The following is a 15,673-nucleotide window of genomic DNA, read 5'->3' as shown; positions in this document are numbered from 1 at the left end:
CACTAGAGCGAAGTTAAATATTTACCAATTTTTTCGCGAGCCAAAAATTTGTAAAAGTTTTGCAATTTCCAATTTTTGGCGGCTGTCGCATCAAACCAGTATCCTCTGACAAAATTTCATTGATTGATACATACGTCAATCACAAACCTATCTCCCGCTATTAAAAGATAAAGAAAACTTTCCCGCTCGAATTACTGGGCAAGAAGGGATAGCGTCGAATGATTATTTTAAAAGCTTTCCAGTGTTTGTGGAATTTTGCCTTTCTTTCTCAACAAAATAGCGGAGCGTTTTTTTTTTGTCATTGGTACATTATCAGCAGGTTTTCATGCCGCTACTGTCAGCTTTTAGACGTAGAAGACGAAGACTTCGGCTAAATAGAGCTGACTTTCGAAATCATCCTTGGTCGAAGTCGCCGAGGTCTCTGCGTCCGGCGGAGTCATGATTCGAGGTTGGGACCATGTATCGTACTTCGCTTTCTTTTTTTCTGTCGATCTTTTTAGTTGCAGCTTGCACCACTTTTTCTGGCTTCGATAATTCTAATGGAAGGAGTAGTACTCGTTGAAGCCGATTGTTCTCCAAATTGCCGCCAGTGACCGAGCCCATTGCCATGGTACGAGTCAGACATACCAATAAAAGCGTCGCTCAAATTCCTCGTTTCCCTCAAAACGAAAACTGAGGGTAAGATAGACAAGGAAATTTTATCGACACATGTCTTGCGCACGATAATAGCTAAATGGTTAAAAAAAAAAAAACAAAGTTGTTTGCGAGAGGTTTCAAAATTTGGACGCTTTCAGAATTCGAGGCAGGACATCGGCTCCTTTAAATTTGGCAAGGTTTTAAAATTGGGGTGGCACTTAATTTATACGCTACTAGTTGGCAGATTTTTCGCTTAAAAAAGACAAAAAAAGTTCAATAGTGCGACCTAGGCCTAATGAGTAAGAAATTAAGAACGATAACAATACCATAACAATAGACAAAAAAAGTTACAACTAATTTCGAAAAAAAACAACAACAACAACAGGAAAAAAAAAACAACCGACCCACACCAAAACCGTATCATAAAAAATAGAGCAGTAACTCAAAAAGATAAACTGCTCAACCAAAACGAAAAAAAGGGAAAACAAAAGAAAAAAGGAGGAAAAGAGTAGAAAAAAATCGACGATGATAAGGGGGATAAAAAAGAAAAGACAGTGAGAACAAACTGCGATTTCTCGGAGAGGAGTTACTCGGCTCCCAAGCCAGATTAAAAGAATCACTCTTATACTACAATTCGGACACTTCTCAAACAAGCTATCAAGTGTGTGCATTGGCACAATGGTACACACCAGGTATCACGCATTTTTACTTCTGTGGACGCATTTAGTATATTCACATATCCTCTAATTTATGTATGCCATACTAAAGAGGCAGGTGTAAAGTCAATCTTCCTCGTCACTCACGATAAAAAATGGACGCTACCATGGGCTCCTGATGCTACTTTTTAGTCTTAACAATTCTAACATCACCAGGAAATATCTGGAAGGTGCATCCAGTGATAGATCCAATGATTGCACCAATGATTCAATGATACCAATGATCCAATGATTGCATTGCACAAAAACTGGAGCGATGGAAGACAGTGGAGGACCGTTAGACTGGCTTATCAATGCAATTTTATTCGTGCTGCTGGCGATCGTTGCATTCGAACGAGTGCATGGCCTCTTGAAATTCACGATTTGTAACCTTGAAATAATTACATCTCCGGTCAACTCGGCAGAGCATCATATACGTCTTCTTGAAGTGTCTCTACTGAAACTTCCTGACTTGTCAGATTGTAAACTCTTTTTCCAAACTCTGATGATAGATAATGATGATAAATAATGATGATTGTATAAAACGGATACAACAGGACAACTAAAGATAATAGTAAAGACTGTAAGAATAACAATATACGAGACAGTTTTTCACGCATTCCTAATTCACATTCCTTCGTTGAAGAGTTTTTTTTTATCAAGAGTTCAAAGTTCAATTTGTGGGGGGTAAGAAACAAACAAAAATCACGTGACTCTCTCGGTCCAGTTTTCAACACACTCCCCCGCGTTGATTGATATCATCAATCAAAGTTCAGAGTTCAGAGTTCAATTAATCTTACGAACACAAATCATAACATGACAAAGTCAACTTAATAAATCTATCTTAATCAGAATTCACGACAACAACTGGGACATCCTCGTCCCTCACTACTCTAACAGGAACATTTGCCGCTTGGGGCATAGGATTGGCAGCTTCAGTGTCCAACTTCACTTCCAAAGGATAGAGCCTCTGCAATGGGCGTCTCCATTCTGCAGTTGGTGAATTACCAGACTTAACTCTTACTACTGCACTTCGAACTCGACCATCTCGTCCAGGAAGTAATCGTTCGATCTTTCCAAGGCGCCACAGCTGTCTCGGGATCTTATTGTCATGTAGACACACAATATCTCCCACTTGTACTTTACGGAGAGAGTTAGCTCTCTTAGAATAGCGATGGTATTCTCTAAGTTGTGTGAGATATTCTGACCGCCATCGATTCCAGAAGTGATCCAGAATTCGCTGTAAGAATTTTGCTCTTCTTGTTAGTGTCTCCACGGTTTGGCCAACTTCATCCGACGAGCTCTTTGATGGTACTGACAAAATTCTGCGGCCCACAATCAGGTGTGAAGGTGTTAATGGTTCCTCCATTTCATCGAAGACATATGTCAAGGGTCGTGAGTTCAAGGCCGCTTCGACTTCCACAAGGACAGTAGATAGCTCATCATAGTTTAACCGAGCATTTCGTATACACTTCTTCAAACTCAACTTGACCGATTTTACCAGCCGTTCAAAAAATCCACCCCACCAAGGGGCTGCTTCAACGTTGAACTTCCACTGTGTGCCATCACGCTGACACTGGGCCTGCACTCTTGAGTCCTTAAAAGTTTTCCCATTGTCACTGACAATCAAGACGGGAATTCCTCTTCTTCCTTTAAAGCGAGCAAGGGCTCTGATAAAACTCTCTGCACTTAGATTTGGAACAAGTTCAAGATGAACAGCTCGGGTTGCGGCGCACGTGAACAAAGCTATGTAGACCTTATTCATATCTCCCTTCTTTGCAAATACATCCTTGACATATATGGGCCCTGCGAAGTCCACTCCAACACGTGTAAATGCAAACTCATCACTCAATCGAAATTCAGGAAGAGGAGGGGGAGGAGGAACTGTATAGCTTCTCCCCTGTAACTTCTTACAAACAGAACAGTTTCCGATCGCAGTTTTCACAGTTTGCCTCCCTTTCGTCACCCAGAATCTTGATCTTAGTTCTGTGAGTGTATCCCTCACACCATTGTGAAGAACCTTGAAGTGACAGTCATTGATAACCAGGTAGGTGAATCGTGAACATCTTGAAAGGAATATCGGAAAACGAGCATCATATGGAATCGGGGCATTTTTAAGACGACCACCACACCTCAAGATTCCCTTGTCATCCGTGAACAGTGATAACGAGACCTTGACCTGGTCAAAGTTCTTGTCATTGTAGACGGATCTCTGCACCTCCTTGATCCAAAGTTCTCTTGCTTGATTCATCTCTTCTTGCGTTACTTCTCCATCAATCAATTCCTTCTTCCTTTTACTTTGCTTGAGATTAGAAACAAATCGCAAAACATATGCGGTGACTCGCATCAGTCTTTGAAGACTACTGAACTTTTCCAAGGGAATGATGCAATCAAGATTTAGCCGATTTTCTAAAGTCGCCTCTCCAGAGGCAATGTTCACAAGAACTGAACTGTCATGCTGCTTCTTGCTGTTGTTACAGCTTCCCTTCTTCAGTTCTAGGCGAGGATCTGAATCATTACTTGTGACTTCAACAGAGTTCATTTTAAGACTTGGCCACTGCTCCTTCTCAGCCCTAAGAAACTCAGGGCCACCCCACCACAACTGATTGGTGATCAATTTCGAGGTCATTGACCCACGCGAACAGATGTCAGCTGGATTGGATTCCGTGGGGCAATAATTCCACTGAGCTGGCTTTGTAAGTCGACGGATCTCAACCACTCTGTTTTGAATGAATTGCTTGAATTCTCTACTTACACCCCAAATCCACCACAGAGCAATTTGAGAATCTAACCAGCAATGTACAGAATCAACTTTCAATGTTCCGTCAAATGCTGTCAACACCGTATTGACTAATCGGGCCAGAATTAGAGCGCCTACTAACTCCAGTCGAGGTATGGTTTCTCCATTCATCGGGGCAACTCTGGTTTTTGATGACACAAGCTGGGTGAAGACAGTTCCAGTGGCTGTTTCAACGCGTAAGTACACAACTGCTCCATAGGCCTTCTCACTTGCATCCCCAAAACCATGGAGTTGAACACTTTGCAAATCTGCTTTTGACCAACCATGGAAGTAGTGTCTCTTCAGTTGTACCACTCCCACCTTCTTAGCATCTTGAACAAGCTTTAACCACTGTTCATGGATAAATGAATCCACAGGGTCATCCCAACCAACCCCTGTCTTGCAAATAGATTGAAAGATGATCTTCAGTGGAATGATGACTGGACTCAGTAGTCCCAAGGGGTCATACAGCTTGCTTGTTGTACCAAGAATAGCTCTCTTCGTAACCAGACAAGCATTGTCAGTTTCTAGTGAAGAGGTCAGATCCAAGAGCAACAAATCTTTCTCCCTGTCCCAACCAACTCCAAGTACTTTGAGTTTTGATGTGGTGAAGTTCTTCGCTGTCCCAAACAGAGAACTTGAGTAGGTTTCATCTTCCTCTTGAATCGGGTGTTCCTTAACAAAACTGCTTGAAACTTGATGAGGCTGACTTTCAGATTGTCCAATTCTTTCCTGCAGGACTTTGGAGTTGGAGACCCACTTTCGCATATTGAAGCCTCCATTCTTGAAAGACGACTTCAGATTCTCATACATCTCGAGAACTGAATTATCGGAATCATCTCCACTAACAAAGTCATCCACATACAAACTTTTCAGAGTTCTCTCAGCAAACTCTCTGGGAATGTCAGCAGAAGATAAATGATGACGAATTGTTGCGTTTAATAAGAAGGGACTTGAGGAGACACCAAATGCAACTCTTGCAAATCGATACACTTGGAGTTTCGGGCGACTGCTTGTGATATCGTCAATCCACAGGAAACGAAGATAGTCACGATCTCTTGGGTGAACTGAAACATTTAAGAAGGCTTTCTCAATGTCTCCTATGAGGGCTACCTTGTGAGCCCGGAACCTCAGGAGGACGTCATAAATGAGAGGAGACAGTGGGGGACCAGCATACAGACAGTCATTAAGGCTTCGTGTGTTCCTTCCTGATCGAGCACTGGCATCATAAACAATACGCAGTTTAGTAGTGTCCTTGTCGACACGGATCACTTCATGATGAGGAAGGTAATGTACCTTGCCCACACCATTATTAGTACCTTGCTCCACCGGTTCCACGATTCCCTGTTTCTCCTGATCTCGGATGACGTCATCATAGTGCTCTAACACCTCAGGCTTCAAATTCAGACGCTTCAGCAGTGAAACTAGCCTTGACTTGCACAATGCAAAATTATCTGGAAGCAGCTCATGGTCTTCCTTGAAGGGTAGCTGTACTTGATATCTTCCCTCTGTAAACTCAACTTTGCTCACAAATTTGTCATACAGAGACAAACTGTCATTTCGAATCCCAAGTGATTCATAGTCCCAGAATTTTCCAAGTTCAAAAGCAATTTCATCCCGATTGACAACAATCGCTTCCACTTTCAGAACATGGGTTGCAGTAAGATTCACTGTGTTACCATTGTCATTGTGAGACATAATCATGGTGGGGCCAGAGAGGACATATCCTAGTTTGGTGGCAAGGGCAACAGGCTCCCACGGTGCACCTCTCACTATGGTTCCTTCGACCAATGACCAATAATGATCAGCACCAATGAGAATGCTGATAGGCAGATCTCCTCTACCACACCTGTCGGCTAAAGAGAGGCCGTGCAGATGTTCACAGCTAGACTGAACGAGCTCTGTGGGTTGTTGGGTCAGGGGGCCACATATGACTGGTACCACATAGGCTTGTATGTAGACAATTGCATCACACATGGTTTTGATACCCACTTGAGCAATTTCGCATGTTCGTAATCTGGCATCAGACTCACCAAAGGTTTTAATCAGAAGTGACTCTCTACCAATCACTGGTAACTTCAGTCTGTCTTTAAGGTTCTTAGTTATGTAAGATCTCTGACTGCATGAGTCAAATACCAGGCGAACACTTAGGGAAGAAGCGTCATTATCTGGACGCACAACTTCAGCGGTTGCCGTCTGCAACAACACAGACCCTCTAGACTGATCCACATACATACTGGTAGATACACTGGCCACATTATCTTGATCTTGCCCACCCAGGGTTGATTGAGAACCACCGCAAATTGCTACATGGTGAGCTCCTTGACATTTAAGACATTTCATATGAGCTTGACAGTTACGTGCCAAATGTCCTTGCTTGAGACAAAGGAAACACTTGCCTTTCCTTTTAAGAACTTCCTTTCTAGATTCAGTACTTGTGACAACATTACACTTAGAACTCTGATGGTTTTGATTGCAAAATGAACACCAAACACGAGAAGACTGCTTATCCTTAAAACTGTCAGTGTACAAAGCTGATGTAGAAAGTGGCAACTCACCTCTCTGATTTGAGGATCTGAACTCTTTGTTTTTGACGAGACATTGTTCTCTCAGTTGCAGTTCCTTGTGAAATTCAACCAAAATATCTTTCAGATTCCATGTCTCCGATTCCAGATTGCGAGTGATAGCGATTCGAAATTCCTCCGGTAATTTCTGCATAACTATTGGTGTTAAGAAACAACCATACATCTCGGAAGAGATTTCCATACCTTCTAATCCACGAACATGAGATTCCACTGTGTCGTACAAGCTTCGGAGTTTCTTAACTTCACCAATCGATTCCACCTTGGGGAGTTTGGTGAGTACTTCGATGTGGCTAGAGATCACCATCTGCCGATTTCCGAATCTTTGTTTCAGTAGATCAACCGCCTTTTCGTAGTTAGCACTCGTCAGGGCTAGACCGGCGACCGAACTTTGTGCAGTGCCAGTGAGAAGTGATTTCAGATAGTTGAATTTATCCACGGAAGACAGATTTGGGTTCTCGTGAACCGCAGACTCGAAAGATTCCCAGAAAGGATACCAATGCATGGGATTTCCGTGGAATTTCTTCAGCTCAAGCTTGGGTAACTTTGCATGAGTGAAGGCTTTCGAAACGTGACCTTGAGAAGTTCCCGCGCTTTCGGGAGGAACAGGTTGCACCACGGAGGGGGATTTCTGGCTCTTTCCCTTACTTTCTTGAGCTTCCAAAACAGATTCTAACTCTACAATACACTCCTGAATGGAGCTCATTAGCTCACAGCTCTCACAGACTTCGGTATCAATAACTTCAACGTCATCCACCAGATCCACAATTTCGCGGTCGAGCGATTGAAGCTCCGAATACTTCGTTTCAAGAGCGGTTCGAAGAAATTTCAGCCTTTTCACTTCGACGAGATTACCTTCAGCGATTAACCCTTTAGCATCTTCGATAGTTTTCTCGACAAACTTTCGATGACCGTCGCGAAATTTCCTCAGATTCTTCAATTTCTTCTTCCCCGACTGCGACATGTCACCCACGTGCTTCCAGCTCGCATTCACAACAATTTCATTCAAGACGTTCTTCAGAGCGGTAGAATCCCGGTTTTCGATTCCCGGGTCTCGGCACCAAATGTATAAAACGGATACAACAGGACAACTAAAGATAATAGTAAAGACTGTAAGAATAACAATATACGAGACAGTTTTTCACGCATTCCTAATTCACATTCCTTCGTTGAAGAGTTTTTTTTTATCAAGAGTTCAAAGTTCAATTTGTGGGGGGTAAGAAACAAACAAAAATCACGTGACTCTCTCGGTCCAGTTTTCAACAATGATAAAGAGGGGAAAAATAAAAAAGACAACAAAAACAAAACGCAAATTCCACGGGGAGGAGTTACTCGGCCCCCAAGCCAGTTTGAGAGTTACTCCTTGTCCGCCAGCTCCAAATCATACTCGGGGAGAACTTATTCGGCCCCCAAGCCAGATTAAGAATAACTCCTATAGCGTGATTCGAACCCGCGACCTCGATGACCTCACTTGCACTCGTTGCGCGCCCACGATTACCAGTCGACCATCCTGAATATGCATCATTATATAGCATAAGTTGTCGATGTAGAGAGTTTTTAAATACCGGGTTGGGGGTAGGGTGAGGAAGTTTGTCTGACTTAGAGTGCACTCGAGCGTTTCCGGCAAAGACTGAAGGAAATAAATAATGCAAAGACTGAAAGAAGCGATTTAAGCGAGGAATATTAGCATATTTCGTAATGGTGGACGGCTTTTGCTCGTTGAACACGACGATCCCACACTTCATAAAGACCCTTCAAGTGTGTGCGTAAGCACATGTTACACGCTAGTTAAGAAACAAGGGTCTCTCGTTCGATTTATGTATAACGGTGTCTGAAAGAAGGAAAAACCGTAACAGAACAAATCGGTGTTACAAATGCAAACCTCAGGCCGACATAGCTTTACGGGTCACGAAAAATACATTCCAAGGAATAGAAAGGACGCCACCAAAGAAAGGGTAGAAAACCTTTTTAACTATGGAATTTCACGTACTATTCCTGTAAGCCATAGCTGTAAAAGTCAAAATTAAAAATAAATAAATAAATAACCAGGAAATATCACTTATAGAAGGCTGAATGCCCATGCACCACAAGAAGGAGTAAAGTGTCATCAAAATATTGATCAACAAATAGGCAAGTCTAAGAAGAGGAAAAAATGTGTACACACGATTAATTCCCGAATTTTACACGTTGTCTAATATTTTTGCCCACCGTACATTTGCTTTTGTTATCAAAAGGAAATCATAAGAATGATTTTCACTACTTATTTTTCAATTTAGTTCACGATCTATTTGGTCCTTGACAACAGGAAGCTGGTGCTTACATTAATTCAAGAGTTTGGTGAGATTTTTCCCCAATTAATGGGACCATAAAGGTAGAAATAGTGAAAGGTATTGACTCAAATTGCTGGCCTACTTTTCAAAACTCCAGCTCTCTTTCAATAATGAAAAAAAAAAAGGGAATGGTCGATAGAAACTTTTCGGCACTAATTGCTATTGTTCAAACTACCTTAGAAAAATTGCCATGCAACTGTCCGACTCAACAAGCATGAATCAGATGTGTAAATTTGAAAAAAAAAAAAAATTATTTGGTGATAATAATGATAATGATAATAACATACACAGAGAAAGATATTGCACCTAATTTCAAATAAAACAAAGAAAAAAAGCAACTGAGACGTACCAGAGCCATGACTGATAAATATCACAGTGGCCCAAAATTATAAGTGCTCAGCAATAGTAGGAAAAATGAAATAAAACAAGACATAAAATGATGATAATGAGGGGAAAATAAAAAAGACAACAAAAACAAAACGCAAATTCCAAGGGGAGGAGATACTCGGCCCCCAAGCCAGTTTGAGAGTTACTCCTTGTCCGCCAGCTCCAAATCATACTCGGGGAGAAGTTATTCGGCCCCCAAGCCAGATTAAGAGAATAACTCCTATAGCGTGATTCGAACCCGCGACCTCGATGACCTCACTTGCACTCGTTGCGCGCCCACGATTACCAGTCGACCATCTTGAATATGCATCATTAAATAGCATAAGTTGTCGGTCTAGAGAGTTTTTAAATACCGAGCTGGGGGGTAGGGTGAGGAAGTTTGTCTGACTAAGAGTGCACTCGAGCGTTTCCGGCAGAGACTGATGGAAATAAACAATGCAAAGAACTGATAGAAACGATTTAAGCGAGCAATATTAGCATATTTCGTAACGGGAGACGGCCTCGTTTGACGGGGCTCGTTGAACACGACGATCCACACACTTCATAAAGACCCTTCAGGTGTGTGCATAAGCACAATGTTACACGCTAATTAAGAAGCAAGGGACTCTCGTTCGATTTGTGTATAACGGTGTCTGAAAGAAGGAAAAACCGTAATAGAACAAGCCGGTGTTATAGATACAAACATCAGGCCGACAAAGCTTTACGGGTCACGAAAAATACATATCACGGGATAGACAGAACGCCACCAAAGAAAAGGTAGAAAATCTTTTTAACTATGGAATTTCACGTACTATTCCTGTAAGCCATAGCTGTAAAAGTCAAAATTAAAAAAAATTATTAAATAACTAGGAAATATCATTTATAGAAGGCTGAATGCCCACGCACCACAAGAAGGAGTAAAGTGTCATTAAAACACTGATCAACAAATAGGCAAGTCTAAAAAGAGGAACAAATGTGTACACACGATTAATTCTTGAATTTACACGTTATCTAATATTTTTGCCCGCCGTACATTTGCTTTTGTTATCAAAAGGAAATCATAAGAATGATTTTAACTACTTATTTAACATTACTTGCTACTTATTCCCCTTTAATTTAACCCTTTTTTTGTTTCATACCATTTAATGATTGAAATATTTTAATCTCACATCAAGGCATTTGAAGACAAAAGACAAACAAATATAACTTACCACAATTCCAAGTTCTTTTGGTGTCTAATTCAATTTTTATAAAATGATTTAACAAATAAAAGAGTGTAATACTGTGACTTTTTTCAGATACAATTCTAGATTCTCAATAGGAAAATTGGTCGAAAGATTCTTGATGGCGCTTGGTAGTCACTGTTACGAAAACAGGTGGTCTCCCTTGTGCGTTGTGACTACCATGAAGAAGTTTTCTGAGCTCTATGCACTCGGATTGTTTGATGCTGTTTTAAAATTTATTCTGAATTTTTTATGTTGTTGGTACATTATCAGCAGGTTTTTATGCGGCTAGTGTCAGCTTTTAGACGTAGAAGACGAAGACTTCGCCTAAATAGAGCTGGCTTTCGAAATCGTCCTTGGACGAAGTCGCCGAGGTCTCTGCGTCCGGCTGAGACATGACTCGAGGTTGGGTCCATGTATTGTACTTCGCCTTCTTTTTTCCTGCGGATCTTTTTGGTTGCAGCTTGCACCACTTTTGCTGGCTTCGATAATTCCAATGGAAAGAGTAGTACTCGTTGAAGCCGATTGTTCTCCAAATTGCCGCCAGTGACCGAGCCATTGCCATAGTATGAGTTAGACATACGAATAAAAGCGTCGCTCAAAAGCTTTCCAGTATTTGTGCCTACTTAGTAAGAAATTAAGAACGATAACAATACCATAACAATAGACAAAAAAAAGGTACAACTAATTTCGGAAAAAAAAAGTATAAAAAAACAACCGACCCATACCAAAACCGTATCATAAAAAATAGAGCAGTAACTCAAAAAGATAAACTGCTCAACAAAATGAAAAAAAAGGAAAACAAAAGAAAAAAGGGGGAAAAAGTATAAAAAATCGAAGATGATATGGGGGATAAAAAAGAAAAGACAGTGAGAACAAACTGCGATTTCTCGGGGAGGAGTTACTCGGCTTCCAAGCCAGATTTAAAGAATAACTCTTATACTACAATTCGGACTCTTCTCAAACAAGCTATCAAGTGTGTGCATTGGCACAATGGTACACACCAGGTATCACGCATTTTTACTTCTGTGGACGCATTTAGTATATTCACATATCCTCTACTTTATGTATGCCATACTAAAGAGGCAGGTGTAAAGTCAATCTTCCTCGTCACTCACGATAAAAAATGGACGCTACCATGGGCTCCTGATGCTACTTTTTAGTCTTAACGATTCTAACTTCACCAGGAAATATCTGGAAGGTGCATCCAATGATAGATCCAATGATTGCACCTGCAAAAACTGGAGCGGTGGAAGACAGTAGAGGACCGTTAGACTGGCTAATCAATGCATTTTTATTCGTGCTGGTGGCGATCGTTGCATTCGAACGCGTGCATGGCCTCTTGAAATTCTTGATTTGTGCACTTGAAATAATTACATCTCCGGTCAACTCGGCTGAGGATCATGTGCGTCCTTTTTTAGCGTCTCTACTTAAACTTGCTGACTTGTCAGATTGTAAACTCTTTTTCCAAACTCTCCCTCAGTTGCGCCAGCCGGGTAGTTTTCCAGAATATCTGCATCAAGGAGCCTTGAAATACAGGTTTTCCTGACAGAAGGATTGGTCGCCCTGTTTCCTTTAAGCTGCAGCCCAGGATTCTTCACAACTGTGGAGAAAAACTTTCTCATCGCATTTTTACAGAGGATGGCCTTTATATACCAAACTTCGTCATTTGAGCACCAATATAGCGGACCGCCAGGTGAAACAGTGACTCTGGTGTATTCATCTCCACCGGCCAATGACAGCGAGATTTCTTGGAGAAGCTGACTGGACATCTCTACGTATTGGTGGCATAAAGTTTAGGCTGGTGTGCTCCTTGGTGTGTTCCTTGGTGTCCTTGTTCCCGACTATGTCGGGTCTTCGTTCGTACTTCGCTCGTACTTCTGGCCCAGAAACCGAAATATAGGGACAAATACCACCATACTGTTTTCTGAAGTGTAACTATACTGGAGTCGCATAATTACCCAGCTTAAAAACGAGAATCTTACTCACTTTCGTCAATCGCCTGAGTACCTTGCAGCTTGTTTCCTTTGCCGTGCTGTGGAACTAGTGACTTACGTTTCGCAGGAAGTAGCCTTCCGGATTTTTCAAGCAGATATTTCCTCTCATATAGGCATCGCTATCCTGGATACTGCGCTGAAAACCGGAAATTGTGGAAGGTTCGTTCTCGTCCCCATTTTCCACGCGTGCGTTAAGAAAAAGTTACTTTGACAAATGGAGGTCAAGTTCGGACGCAGTTAGGCTTTTTATTGTTTTGCTGTTAATTTCATTTGTTTCCATATAGTGGACAAAAAATTAGGTTTATGTCATTAACCATCTTCTTTTTGGTGTTCAAATTGTTTTTTTGATGAAATCTTCAAAATAAAATATCGCTTGTAATAGGCTGAGTGCCCTACACAAGAAGTAGTAAATTGTCATCAAAATACTGTATAGAAGATCTGTTTCTAAATTTATGCGTTATTATGATCTATCAGCTCACCCTACATTTGCTTGTGTTATCAAAAGGAAATTATATGATATTACATGACTTTCTGCATTTGCTCATCAATTTAACCATTCTAATTATATTAAATACCAAGACCGTATTCGAAAAATATCAGAGTGACCCAAGAATATAACTGCTCAGAAATAGAAGGGAAAAAGGAAATCATAAGAATGATTTTAACTACTTATTTAACATTACTTGCTACTTATTCGCCTTTAATTTAACCCTTTTTTGTTTCATACCATTTAATGATTGAATTATTTTAATCTCACATCAAGGCATTTGAAAAGAAAAAAAGACAAACAAACATAACCTACCACAATTTCAAGTTTTTTTGGTCTCTAATTTAATTTTTATAAAATGATTTAACAAATAAAAAGGTGTAATACTGTGACTTTTTTCAGATATAATTCTAGAGTCTTCAATAGAAAAATTGGTCGAAAGATTCTTGATGACACTTGGTAGTCACTGTTACGAAAACAGGTGGTCTCCCTTGTACGGTGTGACTACCATGAAGAAGTTTTCTGAGCTCTATGCACTCAGACTGTTTGATACTGTTTTAAAATTTATTCTGAATTTTTTATGTTGTTGGTACATTATCAGCAGGTTTTTATGCGGCTAGTGTCAGCTTTTAGACGTAGAAGACGAAGACTTCGCCTAAATAGAGCTGGCTTTCGAAATCGTCCTTGGTCGAAGTCGCCGAGTTCTCTGCGTCCGGCGGAGTCATGATTCGAGGTTGGGACCGTTCTTCGCTTTCTTTTTTTTCTGCCGATCTTTTGGTTGAAGCTTTCACCACTTTTGCTGGCTTCGATTATTCTAATGGAAGGAGCAGTACTCGTTGAAGCCGATTGTTCTCCAATTTGCCGCCAGTGACCGAGCCCATTGCCATGGTACGAGTCAGACAAACGAATAAAAGCGCCGCTCAAATTCCTCGTTTCCCTCAAAATGAAAACTGAGGGTCAGATAGACAAGGAAATTTTATCGACACATGTCTTGCGCACGATAATAGCTAAATAGTTTTTTAAAAAAAAAACCATTGTTTGCGAGAGGTTTCAAAATTTGGACGCTTTCAGAATTTGAGGCAGGACATCGGCTCCTTTAAATTTGGCAAGGTTTTAAAATTGGGGTGGCACTTAATTTATACGCTACTAGTTGGCAGATTTTTCGCTCAAAAAAGACAAAAAAAGTTCAATAGTGCGACCTTGGCCTAATGAGTAAGAAATTAAGAACGATAAAAATACCATAACAATAGACAAAAAAAGTTACAACTAATTTCGAAAAAAACAACAACAACAGGAAGAAAAAAACAACAGGAAAAAAAAAACAACCGACCCATACCAAAACCGTATCATAAAAAATAGAGAAGTAACTCAAAAAGATAAACTGCTCAACCAAAACGAAAAAAAGGAAAGCAAAAGAAAAAAAGGAGGAAAAGAGTGGAAAAAATTGATGATGATAAGAAGGATAAAAAAGAAAAGACAGTGAGAACAAAATGCGATTTCTCGGGGAGGAGTTACTCGGCCCCCAAGCCAGATTAAAAGAATAACTCTTATACCACAATTCGGACACTTCTAAAACAAGCTATCAGATGTGTGCATTGGCACAATGGTACACACCAGGTATCACGCATTTTTACTTCTGTGGACGCATTTAGCATATACACATATACTTTAATTTATGTATGCCATACTAAAGAGGCAGGTGTAAAGTCAATCTTCCTCGTCACTCACGATAAAAAATGGACGCTACCATGGGCTCCTGACGCTACTCTTAGTCTTAACGATTCTAAAATCACCATGAAATATCTGGAAGGTGCATCCAGTGATAGATCCAATAATTGCACCTGCAAAAACTGAGCAGTGGAAGACAGTAGAGGACCGTTAGACTGGCTAATCAATGCATTTTTATTCGTGCTAGTGGCGATCGTTGCATTCGAACGAGTGCATGGCTTCTTGAAGTTCTTGATTTGTACACTTGAAATAATTACATCTCCGGTCAACTCGGCAGAGGATCATAGACGTCTTCTTTTAGTGTATCTACTTAAACTTCCTGACTTGTCAGATTGTAAACTCTTTTTTCCAAACTCTGATGATAGATAATGATGATCAAATAATGATGATAAAGAGGGGAAAAATAAAAAAGACAACAAAAACAAAACGCAAATTCCACGGGGAGAAGTTACTCGGCCCCCAAGCCAGTTTGAGAGTTACTCCTTGTCCGCTAGCTCCAAATCATACTCGGGGAGAAGTTATTCGGCCCCTAAGCCAGATTAAGAATAACTCCTGTAGCGTGATTCGAACCCGCGACCTCGATGACCTCACTTGCACTCGTTGCGCGCTCACGATTACCAGTCGACCACCTTGAATATGCATCATTAAATAGCATAAGTTGTCGGTGTAGAGAGTTTTTAAATACCGGGCTGGGGGGTAGGGTGAGGAAGTTTGTCTGACTTAGAGTGCACTCGAGCGTTTCCGGCAAAGACTGAAGGAAATAAATAATGCAAAAAACTGATAGGAGCGATTTAAGCGAGGAATATTAGCATATTTCGTAATGGCAGACAGCCTCGTTTGCCGGGGCCCG

The 15,673-nt window shown here is 40.9% G+C and overlaps 1 protein-coding gene across 1 annotated transcript; it reads right to left on the bottom strand.

Moving 5' to 3' along the window:
• Positions 1-1,352: 1,352 nt before the first annotated feature.
• Positions 1,353-7,951, bottom strand: LOC149041713 (uncharacterized). The gene has a single exon (XM_089214012.1). It carries the CDS (start codon positions 7,654-7,656, stop codon positions 2,176-2,178), a length of 5,481 nt encoding a protein of 1,826 aa, XP_089070138.1. The 5' UTR covers positions 7,657-7,951; the 3' UTR covers positions 1,353-2,175.
• Positions 7,952-15,673: the final 7,722 nt, after the last annotated feature.

The sequence above is a fragment of the Pocillopora damicornis genome, chromosome 8, assembly GCF_964200805.1.
Source record: "Pocillopora damicornis chromosome 8, jaPocDami1.2, whole genome shotgun sequence".
Taxonomy (NCBI): Eukaryota; Metazoa; Cnidaria; class Anthozoa; order Scleractinia; family Pocilloporidae; genus Pocillopora; species Pocillopora damicornis.
This window is presented reverse-complemented; position numbering and strand designations above follow the sequence as displayed.